Source organism: Protopterus annectens, chromosome 10.part0 (assembly GCF_019279795.1).
Source record: "Protopterus annectens isolate FY-2018-M chromosome 10.part0, PAN1.0, whole genome shotgun sequence".
NCBI lineage: Eukaryota > Metazoa > Chordata > Ceratodontiformes > Protopteridae > Protopterus > Protopterus annectens.
The window spans coordinates 415,134,247-415,152,793 of NC_056744.1; the positions used below are offsets into that span (position 1 = coordinate 415,134,247).

The window sequence follows — 18,547 nt, forward strand, 5'->3', positions numbered from 1 at the left end:
AGTTCAGGGGCTGTTCATATTTGGCATCTAATTCTCCGAAGTCAAAGCAAATATTAAGGTCTTGTTGATGATCAAGTTTGTGGGTGCCTGTAAGCTAGGAGCAGTCACTAAATCCTCAAATGACTTGTATCCCAAACAAATAACTGACATCAAAATCACAGACTACAATTAATGCCAAATTGTGCATTATTTTGTCCTTTGGAAAATTAACTACCCCTGGGAATTATTAACCTGACACTATGCCCCTAAGGATATGCCCAGTAGTCAACAATTCTGGCAATTGTATTGACAGTGACCTACCTTTTGACCAACACATGCCACTGTTGTGATGAAGCCCTTTGATGTTTTACAGATTATAGGTAAAGGGTAGCATCTAGGTCCAGATAAGCCATTGTTTCACCTTACATAGTTCTCATTAGGCCCATTACAGATGACATACTCCATTATTATTTATTTTCCTGGGTGTAAGTCACTCTTATGTACTCTCCCTATGACATGTAGCTGTCCAGGCACTTGCAACAACTGGAGTGTCCACAGACATTCTTTGCAAACAGAATAGTGCCCCTAATGCCCATGACCTGCAAGGATTGCCTTAAAGCCCTGTAACTATATTCAGTCTCTTGCCGACAACTATTAAGAGGTGACCAATACTTGGCTTATAAGGCATCTACAGAATTGGCACTATTGTACATACTCCACATTCCCAAGTTAAACGACATTAGAAATACCCAGTCCAGTGGGCCTACCACACATTTGCAAGTCAAATGGCATTAGAAATACCCAGTCCAGTGACAACAACTGCTTCTGCAACATAAACAGAAGAGTCTAGAGGAACAGCCCTTCCATAACTCTGTTTAAGTGTAATTTGGACCAGTGAATGGGAATTAGAAATTTGCCTCAAGACTTGCCCCTATCCTCCTAATGGACAGATGCAATGCTTAAATTCCCTGCCCTGCCTAAAAGTAGGGACCCCAAATACACTGAAGATGAGAATCAAATAAAATAATCCACATCACGTGGGAAGTACTTAAAGGTAAGTACGGCAAGGATAGTTAAATACCTGCAGGACAATACAACTAGATGACAAACAGGAAGCATAGTTAGGCTTAAAACGTACCATCAAGGATGACAACCTAGTACTCACCTATAAACCTGTGGAGATACTGTCCCAAAAGCTCAACATCTCAACAAAGCAAAAATCCTTTGGACTTAGAAAAACATGATCTTGACAAAACCCAGTTGATGAAGCAACACACAGCTAAACACATTTTGACTGAGAGTAAGGGAAATCCTTGGGATAAAATGTCTTACCTCCGTTGACATAACAGCTTCGTCTTTCAATCTCAATGAAACAAACTTTGAAAAATAATTCCTTAACAGACAGCATGACATGCTGTTTTGACTCTCTAAAAAGGAATTTCTTTTGAATTCTCAGCTTTGGTAAAGGACTAAACGAAGCACAGAAGTACTTCAAGATGACCAATGAAGTCATTGGGAAGAATTTCTTAGAGATTCTGGTGTTAAAAAACTGACCTTGCAACAAATACTAAATATTATACAATATAAATATTTACATTTTCCATATATACTGCATAAGCAACATTTATTTACATGGCTGCCCATGGTGTGTCTCCTAGTTCGTAGATGCCAGGTGTCATTCTTGAGCCCCAGACCTAATTCAAATTGATAACATTTTCTGAGAGGAAAATGAGGCATCCCAGTGTGGCGACATGCTCAGGGCCATATGGATTTTTATTTATATTCCCTACCAATTTCCCTGACTCAACACCCAGTGTGCAAAGATGTAAGGCTGTTACAGCTTTAACCGTTTGTAGGAAGGTGGCCTGGTTTATTCCTTAAGCAATGGATACATATCCTGTTTCACCACCAGGGGTGCTATCCCTACTTGTGATCCTCTCCTCTCACCCCAAGATAACTGATCCCATCTCACTAGTGTCATTTTACAATATAGATCTTTAGGAAGTCTCCACTCCATCCTTACAGTAGCACAGTACTTGTTATCACGGTTTTCTTTTCTCTTTCAAGCTCACTGTTTGACATGCTGTGTTGTTATTTCTTCTCCTGGCTGTAAGCCACTCTTTACCTGTGCTTTATTTGTAGTATCATTTTATTTTAATTAGATGCTTTATTATGTACTGTTTCTTTATGTCACTTCCTATATCTACTCTGCTTCTCTTCAAAAATATTCCACACTACCTTTGATTTATGTGTAATGTGCAAGCCTTTTATTGTGTTTTATTTTTTATACATCTTTTTATTTTATTACTATTAACAGTATAACACACAAAATTTAAATTGCCAAAGCATATAGTTACTTTCTAATGCTACATTTTGCATAGTGTAGACTTGTCGATACTTTCTGTAATATATATTACCATAATTCATAAGTTTATCATGTAATTGAATAAGAATGAATTACGGAAATGTTACTAAAATAATAAGTAGTTTGGATCAATCTGTAATTCACACGCAAACTTCGCAAATAACTTTACAAATTACAAAAATAAAATGCTACATTAGATTACGAGGCTGGAAAATATAGAATACAAAGAAGATGGAATAGGTGCAATTATATAGGAAGACACAAGCAATGTGAAGCACATGGGCGTTATAATCGTAAGTGTGTGGACTAAACAGGGAGTCATATTCTAAACAACGATGTTCACGATATCAGCCCAAGCAGATAACAACATGTTTGTGGCCTTGTATACATGTATTTGTAAATAGGCAGGATAAATTGGGCAGACACTTCGATACATGTAGAACCTCTTCCCCATTCAAGCCTAACGCACTCCCTGTATCCCTCTGCAGCAAACAATACAAACACATTGCTCAGCCTGATACTAGGTCTAGACTAAGAGCCTGTTTATTAAGAAATCCTAAGTTCTCTATTCTTTCTGTATACTATGAGATGTTCACTTTACAGATATCATTTACTATTTGCAAACATTCATAACTTTGGGGGGGGAGTGAGAGGATTTCTAATAGCCCATGATACACTTTCTAGTGACCAGAAGCATTACTAATAATATTGTTTGTGGAACTCTTAAATTGGGAAGAAAACCATGTATCACTAAGTGCTTCCTTTCTATAGATTTGGCATGGCACTGTTTAGCTCTGCTCCAAAATGATGTCCAAAATTGGACAATTAAAGGACAGGACCAGAAAATATGTTCTCAAGAGGGGTATTGTTGGGATGATTACAAAGCCAGTACCGGAGGGCTAGCAACGGTGATCCTGCCTGGCATAATGTCTGTGGTTATAAGGAGCTTATGGAGACATTTCCATGCAAACGTTCTCTATTTAGAAAAAGATGTGATTTTCCTTTGAGAGTGAGGGATACACATGATTTGTGGTTCCTTGTCTGCTTGGCTGGGTGTTTCTACATTTCCCTGTATGCATGTCAAAACCATATCATAGTAGATTTGTGTGAGGATACCCATTATGGTGGAAATAGATGAGGTGATGCTGCCCATAGATTGTAGGTAGCTGTTAGTTAATAACTGTAAAGGGAGGAGAGGATTAGAAGATAGGCCTAGCTGGGAAGAATCCATTAGAGTCTTAAATAAAGAATGCAATTGGCAGATGGAACTTGTGTGCTGGGATAAAAGTCTGAACTGTGTTTTTAAAATTTTTGGTGATCTTAACATACTCCCAAAATATAATTGAGAGGTTGTTTTAAAAATTTAATTCAGCCATGCCTCCAAGGGAATATATGCTTATCACATTAAAATACAGGTTGTCTGCCATAGTGAAGCAGTAAGACTATAGTTGTAGAAACTTTAGTGGCCCTCTTTAGAATGCGATTGTGGTCTTGTATATTGTATTTACATATTAAGAATGAGCTATTCTTGTGTTGTGGAATAGTGCACATAAAATATGGCAAAGACCAATAATTGTTTATAATGTTTGCTCTTTAAGAATAGATTGGATAACATAAGGTGGAGCCATGAACGTAAACACCTAGTCATACAGACAGCCTGAGGCGCAGGTAAGGCTGTTGTATATAAGCAACCAAAAAGCCTAATGATACTAGCATGGTATGTTATCCGCAAACTAGGAATGGGGATGATGCCTAGTGTCTTTGTGGAGTTGTAAACACCTGGTGCCCCTTTGGAAATAGAAGGGAAATGGAGAAATCTCTGTAACATTGTATCCCATTTCTGTAAAACACTACAAGGAATTCTCACTGGAAAACTTTGGATTACATAGATCAGCTTGGGGAAGAGTACCATTTTAAGCAGAATAAGTGTGATTTCAAAGGAGATATTCCATGCTGCTAGGTCCCAAAATTGATAATCTATTTGCTGTGTTAAGGCTCTGATATTAATCTCTAGTTTCTGCCAGTGGCCCAAACTAATACCTAAATATTTAAAGGAGACTGATTTAGTATGACTTGATATGGTAATTCTTGAGTACTTGACTGAGTCATTCCTTGATACATTAATACCAATTTCGAGGTGTTAGGTTTGTATTCTGAAAGATGTTACCAGTGTTCTAAAACACCCTAGGATATTGGTAGATCCTTTGATGGAGTTCAATGAATAAGTCATCCACAAACAGTGCCACTCTACCAAGAGGATGTTCATAATCAAGCAGTGGGGGTGGCAGGCTGAAGATTAGCCTGTGGGGTTTGGGTAAAGGGATTCTGTGGTTAATATAAATAATTCTGCCAAGGAGAAGACCTGATGGACTCCTTTGTAGATAGGGAAGGACTGAGAGATACAAGGCCTGCCCCTTACTTCCGCTGTTAAGCTATGATACAGAACTTTTATTGTCTCTGTGAAAAAGTGAGGGAAATCGGATAGTTGCAAGACTGTAAGTAAATAGCTGCACTTGGCACTATTGAATGCTTTTTGTACATCCACTGCCAAGAGAGCCCCAGGGGTTTATTGTATGTGGATATGTGGATCTGCTAAAGACGTAGAGCTGATCTCAGAATATGAGTCTAGATGTATGACATTTAACAAAGCCTGCTTTGTCATGGTGTATAAGAAAAGGAAGTAAAGCTGCTATTTGGGCTGCCTATGTTCCCATATTGGCCTTACTATCTATATTGAGGAGAGAAATTGGTCTATAATTTGCAATAAAGGTCAGATCTTACCTTGTTTAGATACTGCGACTAGAAGTGACTGCTTCCACAAGGATGTAGCATTTAACTTAGAAGAACCTGATGGGTACGCATCTAAAAGAAGTTTAACAGCTGCTAGTGAAAGTTTCTTGTAAACTGCAGCCAGCAAATCACTCCTCTGTGCCTTATTTGCTTTTAACTTTTTAATGATGAAGGTCACCTCCAGTTGTATAATGGTAGCCAGAAGCAATTTTACCTGTTCTTGAGTCAGAGTAGGGAGTTGTGCAAAAGTGTGTCCAAGACTTGAATCTTGTTGGTGCACCTGAATATTGATCTGCGCGTTCATTGATGATCTGATCGTATGTCCCGAATTTCTATAATATAACATTGAATGATACCACCTTCTTTCATATCTGAGTACAGGGCTTTAATGACATGAAATGTACCAAACTTCTTTTACATCTGCTGGCAAGCCTGGAGGAAAGTTGAGGTGAAATCTCATAATATTTCAAGTGCTGACTTTGCATGGCAATTTCATTTCCTGTTGATAATATCTTGGAATTGTAGTATCAGATAATATACTTGAAGGTGTATTCACATTATTTTATGACAAGGATGCTGCCATAAAGCTAATTGTACTTATTTTGCAGGACTGATGTCCATGTTCTGAGCTTAAAATGCAAGAAGCATCTGTAGGTGTCCCAGAGTGAGTGAGGGGGATAGTCAGCTGAATCATGGACCATGAAGAATTCCTGGAAGACCTCAAGTAACTAATTTGAAAAACCCAAATGCCTCGTATAGTAGGGCTAAAGTCACCATATTGTTGGTGGTAGGATTTTCTAGGTAGGTAAGGTGTATTCCAAGGTATCATGGTCAGGATATGAGTGGAGAGTCAGGATAAGGTCAAATTGTGAAGCCAGATATTTAGAAAAAAACATATATTTTGTCTGTTCTGGTAGCAGTGGCAAAACAGCGTGAAGGGTATGTGGGGAGAATGTAAGAAGGTCCCATATAAATAGCTAGATCTACTGGTGAATGTAAGAAGGTCCCATAGAAATAGCTAGATCCATTGGTGAGTGTAAGAAGATCCCATATAAATAGCTAGATCTACTGGTGAAGTCCCATATAAATAGCTAGGTCCACTGGTGGATGTTAGAAGGTCCCATATAAATAGCTAGATCTACTGGTGAATCTAAGACAGTCCCATATAAACAGCTAGATCCACTGGTGAATGTAAGAAGGTCCCATATAAATAGATCCACTGGTGAATGTAAGAAGGTCCCATATAAATAGCTAGATCCACTGGTGAATGTAAGACAGTCCCATATAAATAGCTAGATCCACTGGTGAATGTAAGACAGTCCCATATAAATAGCTAGATCCACTGGTGAATGTAAGACAGTCCCATATAAATAGCTAGATCCACTGGTGAATGTAAGAAGGTCCCATATAAATAGATCCACTGGTGAATGTAAGACAGTCCCATATAAATAGCTAGATCCACTGGTGAATGTAAGAAGGTCTCATATAAATGGCTGCATGCACTGTTGAATGTAAGAAGGTCCCATTATAAATGGCTAGATCAACTGTATGCATATAATTAAGCCATGACTTGATGTTTTTTGCTGCTGGGATTAGAGAGAATGACCTAGCAGCTATAGTACCATGGGCTGCAAGCAGACAATTGGTATCCAGCTAAAAGGAGAGAGCCTTGAATGTTATCCTGGATATAACGGAAAATAAGAGTGTCCTCCCTAACCGTTATTGGTGGGTGGGGAGATAAAGATACTAAGGTAATTACCTCCCCATGCGATATGAGAACAACTTATGTTACTTATTCCCCAGGTGGGAAAAAGTATGCAAAAAGAGGACCTGTGGAAGGGTTGTTTTTCTGTTATATAGCTACCCCTTTATGTTTAGTACTTTAGCGTGAAGAGGAAGCCAGTTATTTGCATCTATATCATAACATCGACAGCATAGGTTGTCGAATCCAAATTCATCTACACCTAAGCATCGAAAGCAAAAAACAGCGAACGGCCAAATCATTGATTTCTTTCCTAGGGAAAGAATTCACTTGGCCGTCCGCAAACAAAATAAACAAAACACCCAAACATAGTGGGGGCTTCACCCCCTTCCACACCCCCCTAACTGAATATACCAACTCAGAGACCTCTCTACATTGGGGAAAGGGCAAATCCCTGAGAATGGCCATGTGAATTATGTCCCGAGGAAATCATTTGATGATGTGGCAGTTCGCTATTTTAACCGTTTGCTTTGGTGTAGATGAATATACATTCGACAACCTAAGCTGTCGACAAATCAATAGGGAACTAATTATCTGTATCCGCAATAGGTAAGTTTTGCATTTTCAATGCGAGAGATGAATTTCCAGTATCAGCAATAAATCTGGTGAGAATTTCCTTTCCCATTTCCACAGCTAAGCATAAGTAACTGAAGAATATATGCTGTTAACATTAACTTCATCTAAGTTAGTGAAGGCAAAGTTAGTTATACACTCCATCAACATATCATGCACTCTGTCCTGCATAGAAACTAAAAATGCAGACAAGTCCAAAAGGTGCAATACATAGGTAAGATGTGTTGATATGTGGGCTTCAGTAAAGTATATCCAGAAGGAAAGAGGAAAAAAAACAACCTCCTGTAGAATATATGCAAAGTGAAAAGTCATCATTATTGATGATCATTTATAAAACAGGAATATTTAGGTGAACTGAAACATCTCAAAACCAATTGAACTATGTACATAAAATGTTTGTCTTCCAACGTAGGAGGGAAGAAACTTCCCCTTAATGTTCCCTATGCAATGGATTGATGAAGTAACTGATATCAGCAGTGTCTTCTTGTATATATATATATATATATATCAGCTCCTATAGCTTCAAAACAAGTGCATGATGTCCAGTAGACACTACCAGGGAATAAACCTGCACTGTAAAGTTTTGCAAACAACTTTGGTTAGTAGTAAATGTAGTATATCAGGTCAGGTCATACAAATAACTTGCCATTGTTATAGCCACAGGTGGTCATGTGAGAATTGTATCTGAAATGGGGTACTGATGTGTTAGTTGACTGAGACCTCTTTTGGTCTGGAGAGGTTATACTACGTTCATCTAGAGCTCTGTCCCTCTTAGGCATAGCTTTCAACTTCTTAGAGGAAAAATAATGGAGGGACAAAGGCCGAAAAATAGGACATTTTTTTAAATATTGCTCTTACAAATTTAGAAAGTTGGTAGAATAACAGGTTTTGCATTAGCATTAATTTTCTGAAGGGTATGGAGTCAGAATCTCAAATGTCTGTCATTGTTTTCTGAATTCAAAGATATGACATAAAACCACAATTTTATGAGTAACAGACCAAAAATATGAACTAAAAATCTGGACATTCTATGCAAATTTGTACAGTTGAGAGGTATGCTCTTAGGCAGCATTGAAGCCCAATCCAAGCTCTCTGGAAGGGTCACTTATTTTTTTTTCTCTATACATGCAAGTGCTTTATTTAGTTGATTAAAAATATGGGAGGCATCAGATAGTGTTACACACAGCCTGGTGAGATAGACAGTAGTTGCCCTTATGTCTTTCTCCTTCAAGAATCATGATAGAAGAAGTCATACCTTTCTTTTAGTTACCACTAATTAGGAGAAGTCATAGGTTAATAGGTTCATAGGTAAGTAGTAAGGCAGTTGCCCTTAAGGACCATTTTAAGCCTAGACAATTTTCCTTAGTGAGAATCAAATTCTTACCTCTTGTCTGTGAGGTAAACACCTTAACCACTATACCAACCTCTATCGTATGAAATTGTCAAAGCAGATTTTTTGGTCCCAGATGGATGATATCTCTTTTTGTCCAGACAGCTTGCAAACCTTTCTCTTTTAGCTAGTAGGATAAAAAGCATACAATTACTGGCTGAGATGGAGCATTTAAAGGTGTCAGTGGGGCTAATGAATGGTGAGCTGTCTCTAACATCAACTTAGTTGAGTTGTCAAGCCTCAAAGTAGTTGGCAACAATGACTGGAGAAATTCCAATGTCCCTTTGCTCCACTTCTTGGAACCCTAGAATCCTGATGTTATTCATGCAATTTTTGTTTTCTTGACCATCTGTGCAATCATGTCAGTGTCATGCCAGGTCTGTGTAAAATTAACTTAGAATGTTGTCTGATGCTGTAGCTCATCCAGGCATGTCATTGGCTCTTGGACTGTGTGTTCAGCTGTTGTCATGTGGTCAGATACTCCAACCACTGTGCTTTTAATCTCCTGCACTTGAGATGTCAGGGATTGCTGAAAGAACTCTATTGCTAAAGTTGGCTGTAGCAGTATCGTGTTTTCGCAGTGTTGCTAATAATTTGAAGGTTCCAGTTCATTGTCTGTTAACTGTTGTTCGGAAGGTATAAGGCTCAAAGTTGCTCCCGTAATTGTGTCTGCTGTTGGCAATGGCCTCAAGGTGCAGAGCTTGGGGATTTCAGTGTATACTGCATAAGACCCAGAACTGGAAGTCCTCTGTATTTGATTATGATGTGCAGTTCCCCTAACATTTGTAGTTTGCTATTTCTTTTCAGTGTAATGTTACTGTCAGAGTGCCAAATGAAGCTTTTTTTCCTGGACGTCTTTTACAAATGAAAATGCAGCCATTTTCACTTTTGTTAGAGAAAAAAAAAAATCATTAATGAACTCTCACTTTGTAGGTATGTCCTGAAAAGATCCAAGTATAGTACAATAGATTTATCCATATGAAGAGCTTATTACTCCCTTAAGTCATGAATCCAAACAAAGAAATTGTAGTACTTGCAAGTATGTTTATAGGCTTCATAAACTAGATGTGCGTTATATGACTAACAGCATTAATTGCATATTAAGGATTAAACTGTAAAAGACCAGTAGACAAGTAACTTTAAAAGAGCTCAAGTGGAACAGGTATGAAATAATAAGCTTGGAAATGTACCAAACAACTGTTTAGCAGGAAGAGAGTAAGGAAATGTAAATAAGTGGTAATATAGTTGGAGGTAAGAGGTAACAAGGAAGAATGTTATTTGGAGGTTTGATTTTTGAGATGGTGATAAAAAGAACAGATGAGTAAGATGTGACTAAAGGTGGAAAAAATGATATGGAAGTTTTTAGCCTCGGTGAGAGCATGAACATAGCCGGGAAGCATTCAGGTGTTGTTTAGGTTTTGTATAACATGATGGTCATTCTGCATCCCCCTTCCAGAATTCAGTAGACGTCAGACTACAGCTTTCAGCATGTTTCTCTTCCTGCGCATGTTGTGGTTTCAGGTCCCACATCCTTTAGTAAGTTCTGGCAGTATATTTCTAAGATGATCCAGATCTGTTCTGGCTGCAAATGGCCCTATTGCTTTTCAGTTAAATGTGGTTATAATAGCATTATTAAAAGTAATAATACTAATTTGTGTGACAAACAATTAGCTTGCCTTTTCTGTTCTTTTACAGGTGTCTGGGGTAGTGCATTTTCAATATTATTTAACAGAGTGCTTGGCGTCTCCAGTTCACAGAAGCAGGGCAGTACCATGGAGGAAGAACTAGGTACGCATATATTGTAGCTTTTTGAGCTAGAACGACACATTTAGAGTCATAATGTAAAGTTGCTATGTTGTTTTAGACATTTTCCCTTGGAATGTCTCCCTTTACATATTTAGAAACCAGAGAAATCTTAAGAATTCATTTATGCAGCCTGTTCGGATTTCGAAGTAAAAAAAATGTTTAAACATTTGAAATTTTGTGGTCTGTGAGTCAAGTGTCTGTCATGTTTTTCATTACTTCACTTGTGATACAAACCATTCTTTTATTATGTTGCTGTATAATTAACTGCTCCGTCACCCAAAGTTCACCTTATATGTCCATTTAACAGAGAAGAGTTGGCGGTGAGGTGCAGAAGATGTGCACCAATATGAAACAGTAATCTAGCATTTTAACAAAATGGACTATTTAGATTCATTAAACACAGATCATATAAAATAATGTGACATGCTGAATTGGTGCAGATGTATTTGTATTAAATCACAGCTCAAACAGATCTGTTTATCTAGCTGCACGAAACAAGCAGCTGTGTTCTGCTGTTGTAAAACATGAGGTGCAAAACAACAATGGGGTTAGATTTACTGCAGATTCTGATGGCAATGATAGGCAAAATTTAGTGCAAGGCTGAAACAAGTATGCAAAGATTTTTTTTTTCGGGAGCATTTCTGCACACTCCCAAGGGATGAGCAGTGTGGGCCACAGCACTGGTGCATCTTGCAATTCTTACCATGTAGAGGGTGGGGTTAGTCCCCACAAAGCCTTTCATTGTCTGGATGCCAGCAAGAACACAAAGTGCCCTTATGGCTGCCTGAATGCACCCCCACCCCCACCCCTGGCATGGTCATCTCTTGCCTCATCTTTAGGTTGCTACCCCACTGAGGAGGAATGAATGACCACTATCTGACTGAGTAGAGAATCTGATGTCCAGCAACCATGAGGGTGAAAATCACCTTAAAAATCTTTCTTTTAAAAAAGCATGCAGAAACAAAATATATTTTCTGCAGTTTCATGACGGTGAATTTTAATGCCCACCAGACAAAATTGTTTCTATAGTTTCTAAGCAGGTATTTTTGTGTAATAAAATTGAATTATCTGCCGGCCTGGATGTTGCCATAGATTGTAGGATACATTTCGCAATGATGTCTTTTCTGTGAAGATCTGCTAGGTGAATGCCTGTTGAATAATACCGATCTCTCTGAATTTTGAACTCAAAATTATTTCACTGTTTTGCAGTAAATATATGTAACTATATCTATATATTATATAATTTGTGTGTGTGTGTGTGTATATATATATATATATATATATATATATATATGCTGCAGAAAGAGATAATACTGGATTGTTGACCTTCTCAGTGCTAACTTTATCTTGATGATATCCTGAAAAGGTACTGGAACATCGTAACCTTAGTAGGAAGCATACAGACGTCAGGAATATTTTTTTCCACCCCTCCTTCAAGTTCTGTGCCTTGTGGCTTCACTGCCTGCACCCATGTGGCACATCAGTTCCGCAGGAGTAGGAGGCTAACATCTCCAGGCTAGCTGAGATCTGTATGGCCTAGCCACACTCTTTAAGCAGCTTATCCCTAGACTGCCTTCAGACTTGCAGTGGCTGCCTGGTCAGGGGTAAAGGTGTGCATACTCTCATATATACCCCCTATTCCCTGACATAGTAGCCCAGTACAGCATGGGCACTAAAAGTGGGTAATACATCCGTCCACCAATAGGTGTAACTGGTGCTGCAGGCCTAGCAGCTTTGTCCACCCGAAGGATGAGTGAGATGCCATTAAACAATCAGGCTGTCCCTTCACCTACCTTGTCACTCTGATAAATGTGTCCCTAATTTAACTTGGGGCATCTACCATAATCTCTCTCTACCATAAGACCGGACTAAGTGAGGAAGGAATAATGTGATTTTCTGAGTTATTTCTTACAGTCACAGAAAAGCTGGGAAGGATGAACTTTTTGTATATGGAGGAGAACTGTTGAAAATCACTCTGCAAAAAAACAAGAATGACTGCTGCTAATAAACAATTTAGTTATTTTAGACATGTGCATGGGTATGAATGAAACCAAGATGTTGTTATATTCATGTCATATGCATGAGGTGTTTTAAAGGTAGGCTCTCACACTAGTTTATGGTTGTTAGAGAAGAGACAAATTTTATCTGAAAATGCTGCCCATGAACTGGTCATTCTGAATCAAGAGCATTATAATAGCCCTTATTGTCCCTGGGTATTTGATGCCACCTTTAGTGAAGGGTCTATATTATATTATCACATGCTTACAAAAGCGAATGATAAATAATCGACCCTATGTAAGTGAAAGCTTACAATGTCAAAACCTCAGAACAGCAATTTTTTTCCAAAGGAAAAAAATTGCTGTTCAGAAATAAAAAAAAAATAATGTGGGGGCCTTCACACCCCCTGACATAGGGGGCTGTGCCACTCACACCCCCCCTACTTAAATATACCAACTCTGAGATTGCACTACAGTGCCAAATACGGCAAAGTAACGAAAGCGGCCAAGCAAATTCTTTCCCAGGGAAAGAATTCGCTGAAAAGCCACTTCGCTATTTTGCCTTTTCACTCTTTTTGGTTTGATCAGGATGCATTCGACAAACTGCGTCTGCGATCTGGTAATAGGAACCCTTAGTGAACAGGCCAGAGAACAAAATAAAGTAATTCTTAATGTGAGCAAAGCTTAAATAAGGATGTAAACACCACAGTTAACTGTTATGGTATGAAAATTAAGATTTAGTCTGGATGTTAGTTGTGTTTTCTAAAAATTTACCATTACTAAATTAGCCCTTAACACTGCATGTACAACCATTGTGAAAGTTGTTTTATGGCACTGCAGTATGAAAGGTGCCCAGGTTATCAGGTATTGTACCTCACATGAATTCTTTAGTAACTCCCTTACATCCCTGATAGTGGCAGGGGATGTTTAGTTTTTGTTAGCACAGGACTGCAAGAGTCACATAGCCAGAACTACTGAAGTTTCTTTAGAAAGGAGGGAAGACACTGGTCTCCCCAGCCCTTGCATGCTGTTTAGTCTCAGAGTCACTTTTTGCACATTAACAAATAGAAAATGCATATTTTGATGAGTTTTTTGCATTTTAAGTTCGTCTTTTATATGTTTTAAATCATTTATTCTATTTCAGCCAGTGGATTTAACTTTCAACTACCACCACCTCCCCACTGGAGTTACTAGAATTCAATTTCCAAACCTCTGATTTATGAAATCATTCAATCATTTACTGTGTTCTGTATTGTTCTTTTAGCTGAGGAGATAAACTGCATAATCCCTACCATTGAAAGTGGAGAGTGATGGTGCAGAAGGCATGCAGAGCCAGAATCCAGAGCTCTGATCTCCTTGATGTTGATATGGGCTGTCAGTTCTTGAGTGGACCAAAGTGCCTGGACCTTGAGGTTGTTGGAGGAGGCTCTCCAACCTCAATCAGAAGCATCTGTGTAAAGCTCCCGACTGGGAAGATTAACCTCGAAAGGCAGGCCAAGATTCAGGGAATTCTGATGAATCTGCCATTGGAGATCTAACTTGAGACAAAGAGGGACAGGAAACTTTGAGGATGGCAATGTTGAAGCCACACAGTTTTGAGACACCATTTAAATTTTCTCATATGGAGAAAGGAACCATAGGAATGGCAGATGCCATGAACCCAGAGCTTCAAGAAATGTCCTTGCCAGAAGGACTGCAAGAGGAAGCAGAGCCTGAAACTAGGAAGTCAGAGAAGAGGACCTTGGAAGAAGGAAATGGAGCAAACTGGTATGGTCTGAATCCTGTATCCCAGAAAGATCTGGTCCTGAGAAACAGTCGTTACTTTTTGAGATTTTAGGGTGAAGCATAGTGAAATGCATAGTTTGAAGCAGGACCTACTGAGAGAGGGCCCAAACCAACAAGTTCTGCAAATAAAAAAATATTTGAATTCGCTGAGGTCTGCAGAAGGTTACCACTGGGACTAGACATTTGGTAAAGACTTTTGGAGCCAAAAGCAAAGAACTGATAATGTGAGGAGGAAACAGAGAAATCTAATAAATCCCAAAGAGAGGGAGAGTTTGGATATGGTGGTAAGCATCTTTCAAATCTAGAGACACTGGAAAAGCTTTTGGAGAGACATCTTGAAGGAAGGGACCTTTGGAAAGGTGTTTAGGAAGGAAAGCTAAAAATGGGTCTCCAAGATCCCTCCCTCCTGTGCTCTGCGGGCCTGCTGAGAAGTAGGTAGCGAACATATGGTTTCCTGTACCGAGTGATCTTGAAGAACTAAAGGAAAGTAAGGGAGCTGGCAAGGAGGAAGCTTAGGAAGGCCTTGGAAGGGATGAAGGGACTTCTAAACCGTAAGAAAAACATTTTGGACAATGGAAAGTGCCCAAGAAATCTGGGCTATCTATTGACAGACAAGAAAAAAACAGAGTCCACCTTAGGAAAACTATGAATTTGGCTGAGAGGTACAAGTGGGTGAATTTCAAATGGAAGCACATTTATCAGGGAAGGAAGATTTTTGACCCTTAAAATACTATAGGCTTCTCAGTAAAAATTGCCTTGGAGAACTACTTGCTCCTGGGAGGCTTCCTGTGGACAAAAGAAAATTTAGAAGATGGGTAATTTATTTAAAAGTGAGAAGCAAGAGAAAGAAAGATCTGTTTCAAGTCCGGTATGACTTTTTCTTTATCCTATAAGGTTTTAAAATAGCAGCAGCAAAACCAAAAAGACTTTGGTTGTCTAAAGGAGAATCCAATAATTTAGCCTTAATGTCTTCAGGGAGAGCCTGTAAGCATAACCATTTCCTCATGACAGACGCGCTGCTGCTAGAGACTGTACTTAACAGAATCTGCAGCATCATAACTGTACTTAACAGAATCTGCAGCATCATAACTGTACTTAACAGAATCTGCAACATCATAACTGTACTTAACAGAATGACGGACTACCTGAGAAACAGAACGTAAAATGGAAATAGCAGAAGACATTGCCTCAGAATTGAGCATATCAGTCAGAATGTTCACAAGCTTAGAAAAGTCAGGACATACCTAGTTATATGGGTGTGGTAGGTAGTGGTCCTGAAAGGCAAGCTAACATAAGTGTGCCTTTTTTACCCCAGGAAATGAATGAATATTTGTTTCCATTATTACTTGTAATATAAAAACAAAATTATTATAAGATTGTTTGTACATTGTCATACATCCTTGTATGATTTATGTAAAATATTTATTTTAATTGGCTTTAACTGGCAACATGAAATACAGTAAAGACATAATTTCATCAAATTTGTTTCCAGTTTTGCAGGGAGTATAAAATCTAGAGTCTTTTTCGATGAGTTGTGATAGGATAAATATGCTCACCAATGTCTTCTTTAGTGTGTTTAACACATGTACCATTGTTGTACAAGACTTTCAACTGTTTTCCCCAACTTGTAGTATTTTATTTATTTTCTAAGTATCACTTGGTGAGTTGCATATTCTTTGTTGACTGTACATTTCTCTTCAGGCCTTCTTCTGTTCAGTATAATGTTCACTTTTGCTTCAAAACTTCAGCAGACATCCAAAATCCTTTTAACATTTCTGTTATAGCTCCAAATATTGCCAAATCATTGACATAAACAGTTTTTGTTTCACTTCCCCTTTTTTGTTTTAACTCACTTTATATTTTTATTTCCAATGTTTTGGTGTAGAACTTTGGATAAGGACCTGATATGAGATTATCAGAATCCAATATCCAACAAACAATAGTTCAAAAGCCTTATAACCAGTTATGAAGCCTATTTTTAAATGTCCTAAGACTATCAGAAGTTATTTCATCCCCTTCCATGAGACACCAGAGGGAGTTCTCCCTGGCTCTACCAGGGACAATTATGCATACACATGTGCCCTTCCAAGCATGCTAACCACTCCCTTCCTGAGAGTGGTGAGCAGGCTCTACCCCTCACCCCTCTTTCATCCCTACCTGACTCAGGTGTATACTGCAGTATGGTGCCATATGTATTCAGGCAAATATGACCTTTCATGAGTCTCAACACATCTGATGGTGTTCAACGTTAGTGTCAGCATGGGTTTTTATGCCATTTCTGGTTTGATCTATTAGCTCTGGATGGCGATCATTAACCACTGTTCCAAGGCATAACCTGCGGTACTTGCAACACAGACCAGTGGAAACCATTTTGACTGGCCTGCTGCCTACATCCATGAGAACAGCATATCCAGGACTCTGTTACTGGTAATGTGTGTGCCAAATAGATGACCCTGTGAAAATCACTCACCTTAAAGTGTCCTGTGAAAGTTACTGTCTGTGAAATGCTGGTAAAGAAAACATGTGTACCAGATTTGGGAATCTTTGCATACAATGTTGGTGGAATGGAAGCCCTTAAGGCTGATGTGCCAGATGCCATTTGGAGCACATGGGGTCTTCACAACAGTGTTGGTGCAGACTGTGGTCCTGAGGACCTGTATAAAAACCGACAGTCATAGAATGCCTACATGATGGTTTCTTTCCTCTGGTGACCATGGGAACCATATATACTACTCCATATGCTCCAGCCTCATGTTGAAGACCTGGTGTTGGGATCATGAAGCTTAGCTGTCCTCTGTCAAACACTGAAAATTCTCCATAGTAAGGATGCTTAGTGTTACACAATTTTCCTGTCCACTGTGTTAGGCAGTCCAGACTCCATACAGTAGTGTCCTTGTGGTGGGGTGAATTGTATGTCAGCCACAGCTGGACCCATTGGTGAAGTGCAGGGCAACAATGTACAACATCACAGACACACTGGCTGTAAAATCCACAACTAACACATCACCCTGCTAATGTTAATGCTACTTCTGTCATCATAACATGAGTAAAGATCTTGTATTCCAGAAAATCCAGGTGTTGAGGACAGATCATCATCACAGCTCTTCACTTTAAATTTACAGCTTTCTCAGTCAGTTCACCTAGTGCGATTTTGATCAGTTGCACATGTGATGGCAATGTTTAAACTGTTAACAATGCTGTTATGGACTCATTTACATGTCCTGCACACCATGTTTATTTCTACAGCAGTGCATTCATGTCATCACACTGTTTCACATAACACTGTATGATGAATGTTTTTGAACACCTCCTCCCTTTGATCTCTAAATCCACAGCTGACTTTTGGAGAATGCTGCTAGAAGATTTTTGGACTTGAGGTCTGCATCCTCCTTTTAACACATATGCTTTGGACTGTGTAATAATTTAGCTGCCTGTATATTAAGATTGCTTTAGAGACGATACAGCAGTTTGCTTGGACACCTTCTGTTATACTAGCTACCTGAGAGCACATCATGTACATGACTTTTGTTCTTCCCTCAATCTGTGGAACAACCAGTCTGTACCATTTAAAGTTTGTGACCAGCACTTGCAGTTAACTTACATTACTAGACCCTTTTGTCTCTCATGTTGCTCAGTTTCTAAATTCTCTGGTGAGAGGAAACTGAGGACAAAAAAAAGAGCTCACCTTGTTAGTGGTGCAACACTTGGCACACTCATCTTTGGTGCAGAAGGCTGTGGGTTCTATTCCCACACCAAGTAGATAAGATATCTGACGCTACATGCAGTGTAAGGGAAGAACTGCACTTCTGAATGTGTTGTCCTTTGTATGAGATGTTAAACAAAGGCTCTATCTGCCTGAGTTGGTAGTAACTCAAGTGAATATAAAAGATTCCAAGGCACCTATTAAAAAGAGTAGAGGTCCTTTATTTATGTACAAAAATCTCCTATTTACAACATATTTATATATCTACAAATATTTACAAATGTAAAATATATAGATATACAGATATATTTTTGCATAATCATAATTTCCTTTTTTTCATAACCATCTAATTTTACTTAATATAGATAAAATCCATTTACAATTAGACATCATTTCA

At 38.7% G+C, this 18,547-nt stretch overlaps 1 protein-coding gene across 1 annotated transcript in view; it reads left to right on the plus strand.

Moving 5' to 3' along the window:
* The window catches only part of PLA2G4A (phospholipase A2 group IVA), a 1,409,517-nt gene that overhangs the window by 1,165,065 nt on the left and 225,905 nt on the right, over positions 1-18,547 (plus strand). The window contains exon 12 of the mRNA XM_044085320.1: positions 10,555-10,647. Within this exon, the coding sequence (XP_043941255.1) occupies positions 10,555-10,647 (93 nt within the window). The remainder of the gene's footprint in view (positions 1-10,554; positions 10,648-18,547) is intronic.